The sequence below is a fragment of the Buteo buteo genome, chromosome 5 (assembly GCF_964188355.1).
Source record: "Buteo buteo chromosome 5, bButBut1.hap1.1, whole genome shotgun sequence".
Classification (NCBI taxonomy): Eukaryota; Metazoa; Chordata; class Aves; order Accipitriformes; family Accipitridae; genus Buteo; species Buteo buteo.
In genome coordinates, this window is record NC_134175.1 from 12,682,593 (window position 1) to 12,694,345 (window position 11,753).

General features: G+C 56.0%; 1 protein-coding gene across 1 annotated transcript; it reads right to left on the reverse strand.

Moving 5' to 3' along the window:
* Window positions 1-1,936: 1,936 nt before the first annotated feature.
* GBX2 (gastrulation brain homeobox 2) lies at window positions 1,937-3,893 on the reverse strand. The gene is made up of 2 exons (XM_075029269.1): window positions 3,383-3,893; window positions 1,937-2,939 (listed from the first exon to the last, which is right to left on the reverse strand). Exons 1-2 carry the CDS (start codon window positions 3,891-3,893, stop codon window positions 2,416-2,418), a joined length of 1,035 nt encoding a protein of 344 aa, XP_074885370.1. The 3' UTR covers window positions 1,937-2,415.
* Between the last annotated feature and the right edge of the window lie 7,860 nt (window positions 3,894-11,753).

Here is an 11,753-nt window from a genome sequence, read left to right on the forward strand (position 1 = left end):
GTGATGATGACAGCTATCAACCCCCTCGCTTGTTTATCTCCTTCTCCTCCGGCCCCCGGCCCGGGGCTCCCCCCTCCAGCCCCAAAGCCCCACTCCTGGGGGGGGGTGATGGGGGACCCCAACCCGCGGAGCAAATAACTTTCCTGTGCCTGGGGCAGATGCTGGCTTGTAGAGGGAGGGCTGCCCCGGCGGGGGGGGGACACCAGCTGCTTCCCCCCCCCAAAATACAACACACACACGCAGCCCGGAGAGGGGGGGTACAGCCGGGCTGCCGCTCGCCCGAGCCGGCTCCGGGTTGTTGTGCTTTCCAAGCAGCATCCCCCTTTGCACCGAAACCGAACAAAAATAAATTAATTTAAAGGAGGAAAAAAAAAAAAAAAAAGTGCTCCGGAGAGGAGCAGTGCTGGGAAGCCCGGGGGGTGCACCCCACACGTGTCCCGGCTCTGGACTCCCTCCCACACAGAAACGAACCCAAAAATCATTATAATTATTATTAATAATAAATAATATTTTTTTTTAACGAGCTAAAGGAGCGGGCGGCTGCCGAAAAGGCTGGAATTACCCGTGGGTTCCCGCTAGTCCCCGGGCGTCCGCGGCTGCCCGTGGGGCCGGCAGCAGCAGGCAGCGGCGGGCAGCGCTGCTGCCCGGGGCCGGTTCGTTTCGGTGAGCGGCTGGTGGGAGAGGGGAGCAGGGACACCCCCGGTACACCCCCTCCCAAAACACCCCCTACACCCCCCCCGGAGCCAGCTCTCTCCGAATTCGGCGTTACAAAATAATAATAATAATAATAATAATAATAATAATAATAATAATAATAATAATAGATGAAGTGCAAAGATGTGACCACCGCCAAGCCTTGATTTACTCACCGGAGCCTGCCTCGGGAGCGAATCGCTCCCTTGAATGACCCCCCCGAGTTTAATTTTAATAGACACCCCCCCCTTCCCCGCACTCCGTTTTCCTCGGGAAATTAACGCTTTTTAATTCCAAATAGCCGCCGCCGCCAATGATACGGTTTCACTGGCACGGATGCCACCGGGATGCGTAAAATGGTGAGGAAAAAAAAAAAAAGGGGGGGGGGGAAGGATGGGACACACACACACGGACGCGGGACCCTCCGACCCCCACCCCCGAGCCCCCCGGCACAACGGCGTCGTGCCGCAACGAGAGCGGCCGCTGGGCTGGGGGGAGAGCGGCTGCACCCCCCAAAACAGGGGGCTGGGAGCCCACCGGTTACCGGGGGGGAGGGGGGGGGGTGCGATGGTGTGAGGGGTGCCCCCCCTCCGTCGAGGCCATACACATTTACTCGCACAAAAAGCCTTTTTTTAGCCTTTCCAACCAGCCCCCCGCCTCAAAAAAAAAAAAAAAAAAAAAAAAAAAGGAAACTTTTTGCCCGTCTCCCCCCCTCCCCGACAATAAATGTGGCTTCGCAAAAAAGGCGAGAGCAGCGTCGCTCCGCTCCGGCAGCGCAGGAGGGGAAAAGAAAATCAGCTCAACGCCAAATTCTGGACAGAACAGCCGGGGGATGGAGGGCTTTTTTTTTTTTTTTTTTTTTTTGTCTTTTTTGTTTCTTTGTCGGTTTTTATTCACAAGACTTAGTTTGCTTTTAAATTTCATAACTTATAAAGGAAATAAGCTACATTGAAATAAATTAAACACAATAGAGAAGATCGTGCTTTTTTTTTTTTTTCCTCCCCTCTCTCTTTCTTTTTTAAACATGGCTTGGTAGAATAGGCAAACCAAATCGACAGAAAGCCAGGCAAAAAAAATATTTTAAAAAATCGTCCCCCAGTGCCTGCCACTCAGCCATCGGAAATAAAATCAAACAATAAAAAAGGCATGAAATGAAACTCTTAGTTTTCTTTTGTTTTTTTCTGTTCTCTCGTCTTTTTACCTTTCGCCCCCAATAAGAAACAAACCCCCAAAGACGGCTAAAGGCGCACTGCGGGTTTCGCTGGGGGTGTCTCTGCCAGTGAAGGGGGGGGACAACGGGCAAATCACTGCTGGATCCGGCGCCGACACTGTACCGCATCTGTGGTCCCCATCGCAGCCAAGACAGCGGGAGTATGTACAAAGCGGGGCAGCGTAATAATAAATATCTGTGTGTGTCTCTTCCAGGGTTTGATACTCCTGCTCCGAACCATAACAGTTTCCGAGCCTCTTTCCTTCACAGACTCTCGCTTGACTCGGTAAGTGGAAAGTTTCGCTTTAAAGTTCGCTCGTGGCGGGGATTTGCTGTGCGCTCGCGCGGGAATTCTTGTTGGGCTGTTGTTCGCTTTAGGGGTTTTTTTGCATCTTTTTCTTTTCTTTTTTCTTTTTTTTTTTTTTCTTTTTTGTCGGGTGGGTTGCTTTTAAACCCCGATTTGGAAACTTTTCCCTCAAAAACTTGTGGTTCTGAGCTGTAGGGGAGAGAGATCAGGGCCGGGCTTGCTCCAGCTGCTGATGCTGACTCCTGATCGCAAACCTGCTGACGTGCACCGGGATGGGTACCACGATCTTAGGGTTTCGGGAGGGCTCCCCTGTCTTGGAGTTGGCATTGCCCGCCTTGACCCGTTTCCATTTAGCCCGTCTGTTCTGGAACCAGATTTTCACCTGCACCTCGCTGAGTTTGAGGGCGTGAGCGATCTGGGACCTCTCCGTCAGGGACAGGTACTTTTTGCAATGAAACTCCTTTTCCAGCTCCAGCAGCTGCTCGCTGGTGAAGGCTGTTCGCCTCCGTCGGTTTTTGCCCGTGGACGTGGTGTTGGTGGAATTGGGGGGGTTTTGGGGGTTTTCCTCCAGCGCGTTGCCAGAGTCCTCTTCCTTGTGAGCCGCCTGGCCGGGGATGTTGTCGTCCGAGCTATAGTCTAGATCGCTGTCCATGGAGAAACTTTCCTCCTTGCCTTTCGCGTCCTCTTCTGCTTTGGGGTCCTCCTTCCCCTGGCCCCGGAGAGCCCCGGCTGGAAGCGAAGCGGAGGCCTTTCGTTAGCGTTTGGTACCCGCCGGCCTCCGGCCACCGCTCCCCCCCTCCGCCCCCGGCCCACAGGTCCCTCACCCGAAAATTGTCGGCTTTGGGGGTTTTAGCGGGGGGTGGTGGTGTGTCTTTTTTTTTTTTTTTCGCGTGGCTTTCGCTCGGGTTCGATTCGTTATTCTTTTCCTCCAGCGGCGGGGGCTCGACGCCTCCCTCCTCCCTTCTCCTCGGCCGGCCTCGGGACGCCCGGGGGCCAACCCTGCCTCCCCCAGGGGGTCCCCCGTCCCCGGGGCCGCCCCTTCCCGCCGACCCCCTCCCAGCCCGCCCCGGCGGAGGGGGGCGGGGGGTGGGCGACGCGCGGAGCGGGCGGCGGGACCCCGCTCCCCCCGGCCCCCCCCGCCCCCCCCCCCGCCGGCGCCGGCGCTCACTCACCGAGGGAGGCCTGGACGGCGTCGGCGGCGGGGAAGGGCAGGAGGGCTCCGTCCTTCCCCAGGAAGGCTTTGCCATCGTCGCCGCCGCCGTCCGGGGGTATCCCCTCGGCTTTATCGAAGTTCCCCGGGGCTGCGAACTTCCTGGCGGCCTCCTGGTGCTGGGGGGAGGCGGGGAAGGTGCCGGGCAGCGTGGCCATGAGGGTGGAGGTGAGGGCCATGCCCTGAGCCAGGCTGGAGCAGAAACCCGTGGGCAGGCTGGGGAGCTGGTGGTGGTGGGGGTGCGCGGGGGGCAGCGCCGGTTGCAGGGCGCCCTGCGGTAGCGCCGGGGGCGGCGGGGGGGGCGGCGGCAGCACCACGGGTCGGTAGGGCATGAACATGGGGTAGCCGGTGTAGACGAAGTGGCCGGGGGCGGGCGGCGGGGGGCTGCCGATGAGCGAGTCGATGCTGAAGGCCGTGCTGCTTCCCAGCGGGCGCTGCATCATCATCAGCGAGGGCTGGAAAGCCGCGCTCATGCCGGAGCGGCGGCGGCAGCGACCACCTTCCTCCTCCTCCTCCTCCTCTTCTTCCTCCTCCTCCTCCTCAGAGCCGGGGCGCAGCGCCCAAGCGTGGGGCAGAGCCGGGGCGGAGCGGGGCCGCGGCCCGCCGCCGCCGCCCGCACATCGGGGCTGGCCCCCCGCCCGCCGCCGCCGCCGCCGCCGCCGTCCGCCCCCGCGGAGCCCGCCCGCCGCCGCCGCCGCTCTGCCCGCCCGCGCTCCCCCGCGCCCATTCACATTTTGCCCGGCTGGGAACCCGGCCCGCCCCACGTGGCCACCGCCGCCGCTTTCCATTGGGCGGGAGAGCGGAGGGGCGGGGACGAGAGGTGAGACCACGCCCCTAGCACCTCCTCCCTCTCTCCCTCCCTCCCTCGCTCTCCCTCTCCCCCCCCGGTGTTCCCCGTCCAGCACCGCCCGACGGGGCGGCCCACGCGTGAGCACCCACTCTCACCCACCCCCACCCCCACGCGGGTCGCCCCGCCGGGGACCCACGCCGCCCCCGGGGACCTCCGTGGGCTCCCCAGGGCGTGTGACAGCCCCCATCAGACACAGCAATTTGGTGCCTCCAAAGCGCTGAATCCCCCCTTTAAAAAAAAAAAAAAATCCACTATTTTATTCACTCTTTTCTTCCCCCCCCCCCCTTTTTTTTGGTGAAAAGCCCCCAAATAGGCTCCATGTGGTTCTGGGTAAAGTCAGCCCCTGGCTTGGCTTTGAAATTGCTTCTGCAATTATGTAAAAGAGCCATTCAGCAACACGGCGGAATTAAAAGCGGTGGAGGGCTGCTCCCTTTTCTCCGGCGAGCCTCTCATGTTGGCCGGCTCAAAGCCTTTTCCAACACGACGTCTTTGGCGAGGACAAAAGCTGGAACAAAAAAAAAAAAAAAAAAAAAGAAAAAGAAAAAAAAAAAGCCCCCAAACTTGTAAATTGAACGTCAAGGGAACTTTACACAATTTCAAAGGCCATAAATAATGATAAAGGGACCAGGCGAAGAGGCAAACCCAGGCAATTAATGGAGGTTCCCAAGCAAAGATCAAGTGGTTTGGAAAATAAAATTAAATGCAAAAAAAAGGAAAAAAAAAAAAAAGGAGAGGAGTTGGCTGGGGGTGGGATTCCTCCTGCCTTTGGGGAGTTGAAGCCTTCCCAGGACAATGGTGCTGGCTGCGCCTCTGGGCTTGGTTTTGGGGGGCTTTTGGGCACAACCCCCGACTAAAAGTGGCTTCTGGGGGGGTGCCCCCCAAAACCAAGGGTCAGTGGGAGATCCTGCTCGTGCCTGGCCTGCCTGCTTGGGAAGCCCTTAATGACCAGCCGCTCATTTTTAGCTAATTGATGCTCATATTTTCCGGAGCAGAATGGCAGAGGTCAGATCCAGGGGGGGGCTGCACACCCTGAGAGGAAGGTGACTCCCCCTTCATGGCAGGTGGGCCGGTGGGTGCCAAGGGTGGATACAGCAATGCTCTGTGCCCCAAATCCTACCCCTCTCGGCCGGCCACCCTTCAGGCCCCCCAAAACCCAGAGGACATGTGGGGGCAAGGCAAGGGGTGAGGGTGTCCCTCCAACATTGGCACAGCTGCACGTCCCAAGGGACCCCCTTCCTCAAAGTGATGGGGGCTTTTATCCCCCCCCCAAAATCGGGTTTGTCTCCTGGGGGGGGTCACAACCTCCTGCCCAGACCTCAGCAAGTGGCATTTGCAGCCTCCCCCCTGCCCCCCCAAAAAAATTTGCTGCTGATTCCCACCACTGCAGCTCAGTGGCTCCCCCAAATGGGGGGCTGGGTGCTGCCCCCCACCCCATGCCCAGATATCTGGGTCAGTTTATCCCTCCACATTTCCAGCCAACATCTGAAACCGTTCTTTTCTTGGCAGAAATGATTATGGGGGGTTATTGCTTTTGGGCCTTGGCATAGTTTCACCACCCTGTCCTACGTCTGGCTCCCCAACCCCATTTTGCCACAGCTGTTGGGGTGCTGAGCCCCACTGGGTGCCTGGAGCTGGAGTTTTGGTGTCCCCCCCTCCCCAATGCCACGTTTCTGCCAGAGAGAAAATTTTTCCCAGCGGTGTGGCAAATGGGACAGGGCGGATGGCCATCGAAGCAGCTGCTGCTATGGATTTGGGGGGGGGGTATGTGTATGCGTGCACATGATTTTGGGGCCCATCTCTGACTTCAAGGGACTGGGAAAAGTTTACTTATACAGCTCATTTCCATATGTCCCAGCTCCGTCTTGCAGAGGCCACCATATGTGTGGTAGCGTGGCGCTCGGGATATTTCCCAGCACAGCACCAGCGAGGTTTTGATCTCCCCCGTTGATGCTTCATAGCTGCACGCGTGGTTATTTCTCTCAAATATTTTTTTTCTCCTTTCTCCCCCCTTCCCCATCATCTAGCCGGCGTCATCGGATTGCAGCCCCTCTCCTGCCTCCCGCTCCTTCCAACTGCAGCGGATGGAGCTGAGCGAAACCCTCCAGCCCCCCAAATCAGCGGCATCCCCCGCTCCTTCCAAACCCAACTAGAGCGGGCTGGAAATCCTTGCGGAAAAGCAAAGCTTTCGTTTAAATAGAAAAGTGGGGGGGTGTGAGGGGTGTGTGGAAAATCATCTCTTTTCAGGAAACTGCGTTAGATTGCGGAAAGGGGAGATAATTAGGCATGGTAATCTGGCAGGGCATGGAAATGTGTACCAACACCCAGATCCTGCAGCTGTTTTTATTGTCAGCCCTCTTCAAAATTTGCCCACAAACAAGTGCCTTTGCAAGACGGGAGTATTATTTCAGACGAGAATAGCCTTTTTGTTCGGCACATAATTAGCTGATTTTTCTCCCGGAGAAAAACGTCGGCGATCTCTGATTGTCGGAGAAGCAACCGGAGCGTGATTGTGTCTGGGAAGTGTAACAGGCGGGAGGGAGGCAAGGGGCAGGCAGGGCAGGCAGGGGAGCCCGGCCAGCCACCCTCGCACCCCACAGAGGGACCCCCACCGCCACTGGGACACGGCAAGAGCCTTTCCCAGGGGCTCTAAATCTGAGTATATGGGAGAAATCGGTATTTTGGAGGGTCATGCTTGGCTGGGGGGGGGGGGGGGGCAGAAGCCCTTTTCCCCCTGGGCCGTAGCGTGGGTGCAGACCTGGTCCAGCTCCAAATGTGGCACCCAGGGGCTGCTCGGGGAGGCTCCCACATCACCCCGAGTAGGGACTGTGGAAGAGCAGGTGGCTTCTGGTAGGTTTTGCCCCCCCTGCCCCAAGCTCTTCCCAGGAAAGGAGCATCAGATCTGTAGTGGCATCTTTGAACTGGGCAGATTGGGGGGGGGCAGTGTCTGTGACTCTGGTGGCCTCTTGGCTGGCAAGTACTAAATAAACCGTGGGCTTTTCCCCCCAAATCGGGGTAGGGAGGAGGTACAGCTTTTTGGAGCTAAGAAGTGAAACAGGGGAACCGGGAAGGAAGAGGAAAACTGGGAGGTGCTCGAAGCCTTCCGGCTGCGGGTCCGTAGGGTGGCAGAGGTCAGAGCATCCCTTCGCCCGGGATGGCGGCTCGACCCACTGCGTGCCCGGGGGGGCTGATGGCTGCTCCTTTGGGCACCTCCAGCCTGTTCGTAGGGAGCTGTGCTGTGGGGTTTCCGTGGGGCACACGGGTTCGTGTCCATCCTCCCACCGGGCTTCGGGGTGGGGGGGTGGTGCTTGTGGGATGTGTTATTTGGAGCAAGGTGCTGGTCTCTGAGGCTGCTGGGCCATCGGGGGGGGGAGGGGGGGGAGCAACTTTGTTTTGCAGAGGCTGACAAAATCAGTGACTTTATCAAAAGCAAAACTCAGGCTTGTGGAGACCCTAGCGAGGTAATTCTTGCAAGACCCTCTGCCTTCACCGCGGAAATTTTAATTGCATGGGAAACGTCACCAAAAGCATCTCACCCTACTGTGCTTTTAAAGTGATTTTTTTTTTTTTTCCCCTAGGGAAGAGGGGTGGGCAAGGAGGGAGACCGTGAGCAAAACTACCCCCCCCCCCCTCAAAAAATCAGCCTGTACTTAATGATGGAGGGATTAGGTGTGAGCGCTGAATCCCAAAATAAGGGATGCTGCCGGGGCTCTCCATCCTTACACCGTCACCCCTTGCAGGGAAGGGCTGCAGGAGCCGGGAGTAACAGGGATGGGGAGCGGGGGAAGAGCAGGATTTGGCCCTCGGCAAAGGCGTGCTGGCTGGGTGCGGAGGGGTGCGGAGCCGGGGGGGGGGGTCCTGCCGCCGGATGCCACCCGCGGCCCCACGCGTGCCCGCTGCAGACCCGGCACCCCCCTCCCGCCTCCCCGCTTCGGCTTCCAAGCAGGGGAAAAGAAAAAAAAAACCAACTCCCCCCAGTCCAACTCCAAACCCCTTTATTCGTCGTTTAATCCCATTAACTCCTTCGCGTGTTCCCGTCTGAACTCATTTCAGGCTGGGAACTCGGGGTGGGGGGTGTGTGTCCTCTCCCCTCAACTTCCACCCCACGCACGGGAGATGTGCTGCTGAGTTGTTTAGTTTTGGCTTTGGGGGTTGGGGTTTTTTTGTGGTTTATTTTTTTCTGTGGCTTCCCCCCCCGCCCCTCGTTTGTGGTGGTTTGTCGGGGTTTTTTTTAAACAAACTTGAAGGCGCTCGGGATTTTCGGGTTAGGAAAAAGGACGGTAAAAGGGCAAAAATAACGCCGTGCAGGTTAAAAAAAAAAAAAAAAAAGAAAGAAAGAAATTTGGCTTCGATAATCGCAGTTCATAGTCCGAAATTCGTTCGGATGAGGGGAGATAAGCTTCCCCCCCTCCCCCTTTTAAATTGATATGTATTTAAATAACCGGAGTCCAAATATTTTAAGAGCACTAAAGGAGACCTTAATAAAACGCATCGGTACGGAGAGATTATCTCTAGCACCGGAAAACCACCCGCACACACGCACGCTCTCGTTCACGGCTTTTCTCGGAATATAGTTGAGAAATCCGCCAGTTTAAAAATCCCGAATAAAAGTCTAAAATATTCCCAGGTCAGAGGGGCACCGTCTCATTAAAACCAGCGCGGTCCTGAAACTGCACTGCAGACATTAAAGTGCAGTATTTTTCAATTAGAGCTGACGAATTCAATCAAAATTCCATAGATTAGGATGAAATGAGGCATGGGTCATTTACAGGGGAATTTAATTGCAGAGCCATTAGACAAATAGTATATTTGCCATTCTCACATTATCCATCATTTTAGACATCAATAGAAGGAACAGCATCTTTACTAATACAGCAGCACTTCCCAATCTCTGCCTGTAAACACTCCCTTTCCCCACAGCTCCTGATTATATCTGATTTCATTTAAAGCCATGGGGGATTATAAATGTTCCTGCAATCAGGTTCATTAGGACTTCAAAAATCTCATTTCTGATTTGTATTGCTTTGCGGATCACCCGCCTCAGCGCAGCCTGCGCGATGCCTCTCTCGGCTTTTAAAAAAAATAAAAATAAAAATAATAAAATAAAAAATCAAATGCTATTTCATTACGACTTCGGGGCTTCATTATCACCCCGATGAGCCCCTTTTCAGCCATCGAGAAGGTTATGGGGAGCAAGCCCGGCTTCCCACCGGGACCCCCCCCCCAGCACCCCTCCCTTCGTCCCCGCAGCCGCCCCGGAGGGGCCCGATCCTGCCCGCGGCAGCGGCTTCGCAGGGACCCCGGAGTGGGCAAACACCCGACGGGTCGGCAAAGCCTTTTTTGGGGGGTGGGGTGGGTGTTCTCCTTAATTCTCCCCAGCTGTTTAACCAGCTCCTTGCAAACAGAGACGTGTGTGCATCAGGGCGGGTAATTCTTATTATTTGGAAATTATTTTGCAGCCGCTGCCGGCCGGGACCATCGGCTGTTTATTGCTGCAGGGTGGAAAACCGAGACGGACTAGCCCCCGCCACAAGAAAAAACAGGCGAGGAGCGAAGGTCTCTGACATTTTTTCCTTAATAGCAGCGTAATATTAACCGCCTTTCATAAAAGATGCGCATCCAGATCGACTTTAAAAAAAAAAAAAACCACAAACCACTACGCCAACAGAAAAGCCTTCATTTCACCCAAATGTATGGTGTGCGCAGCTCTGTGTTAGCTGCCTCAGTAATTTAATTGGAATGAAACGTGAAAAATGTGTCATTTTTTGAAGAATTTATGCATCGCTTCCTGGAAATCTCATTGTCTTAACTAGCAGCCTACTGTGTTCTGTTTAGCAGGCATAATCGCATTTTTATGTGTCTCCGTATTATAAGTTAATGTGACCTCTCGTCTTTAGCTGCTGGAAAAAAAATAATAAAAATGATCCTTTCCCATAACATCTGCATTAAAAAAAGGCGACGGCAGGAGAGAAAGAAAGAAAAAAATGTATCTCTCTTCCCCAAATCTCCTTTGCCCGCCCGCCAAAGTTATCAGCCCAAGCGGGCGAGCCCGCAGCATCACCCCGCCCCGAGCCCCGCCCGCTGCGCTCCCACCGCCGCCGGCAGAACGGCTTAAACCCGGGGCGGGGGGACACACCCCCCCAAAACCCCCAAAAGTAATTTTTTTAACGTTTTTCCCCTTCTTTTCTTTTGGTTTGGCTGTCGGCCTGCTCCCCCGCCCGCCGCGGCCGGCTCCCCCCGCCGTGCCCACGGCGCCCCCTGCTGGCCGCGGGGCGCCGCGCAGCCAGCGCGCGGGGCGGCAGCCCACGCGTGTCCGCGGCGGTTCCCCTCCTCCCGCGCCCTTTCTGCCTTCCCCGACTGCCCCCCCGCCGCCTCTCTTCTTCCCCCCCGCCCCCCTAGCCCCACGGCCATGTTCCCCAGCACAGACCAGCTTTTTTAAAATTTTATTTTGATTTCCCCCCCGCCTCTTTGATGTGCTTTTGGGTTCGTTTTTTTGCCCCAACGGTAGCTGCGGGATGGGGAGCCGCGGTCACGGATGTGAGGGGGAAGGATGTGATCACCTGGTGGGACTCTATTGCCATGCAAACGTGCCCGATAGGAATGTAAAACATGCCATTCTTCTCGGTCGGGGGACCACACAAAAGATGAAAGACTCATCAGAAGCACCAAAATTTAGATTTGGCTGGTTCAAACGCACCGTGACTCAGCCAGGACTCATTTTCCCTAAATCCCCTTCAATTGCCTGCCCCCCCACTCTGACCACTGAAACGAACCATAAAGTAAACCAGCCACTAAAGTCACGAGCTGCCAGGACTCAAGGTGTGGCGGAGATTTGGCATGGCTCTTTGCCGTGGGGCGTTCCCGTGTGGGACAGGTCTCAGGTACCAAAGACGGGGAACACAGGGGTTGAGGGGGGGCCTGGCAATACCCTTGCACACCTGTACACATCTTAAAGGGCAAGGGAAGGTGTGGAAGCAGCAGGTGGAAGCTGGGGGCGGGGGTGTGTGTGGATTTATTTTCCCTCCCCATTTCCACGCATTCTGCTCCACAGGCACCGGCTCTGGGAGCCAGAGGTGCTGCCAGGCACCCTGCGCACATTGGCTGTATAACCCACAAGAGTGTTGGGTGCTGGTGCAAAGTCCAGTCAAACGTGCAAAAAGGCTGATTTATTTACTTACATATTTTTAACTAGCGAGCGTAATTAAGCAGTGGAGCAATTTGGCGAGTGCTGTGGCAGAGCTGCTAACACAAGGCCAGCTGTTCTTCCAAGGGGCATGTGCGCACGCTTGCTTTGGTTCCACAGAAATTAATTTGGGGAGCCTGAGGGTCTGGGAAAACAGATCCTCGCTCCTCCTGGTACCTTTTGCCAAGTCATTGTGTGAAATGAAAGCCCAAATTCCTTCACTTTGGGTTGCCACAGGGCTTTCCAGCCCCTCCGTGTGCCGGATGGGCACGGGAGGTGCTGGTGCATCCCTTGGAGCGTGAG

Bases quoted from the DNA above. Each gene is read 5' to 3' on its own strand.
- GBX2 (XM_075029269.1), bottom strand. From the start codon at position 3,893: ATGAGCGCGGCTTTCCAGCCCTCGCTGATGATGATGCAGCGCCCGCTG. The intron at 2,940-3,382 runs GTGAGTGAGCGC...CTTCGCTTCCAG, and splicing joins CGCCGTCCAGGCCTCCCTCG to CCGGGGCTCTCCGGGGCCAG.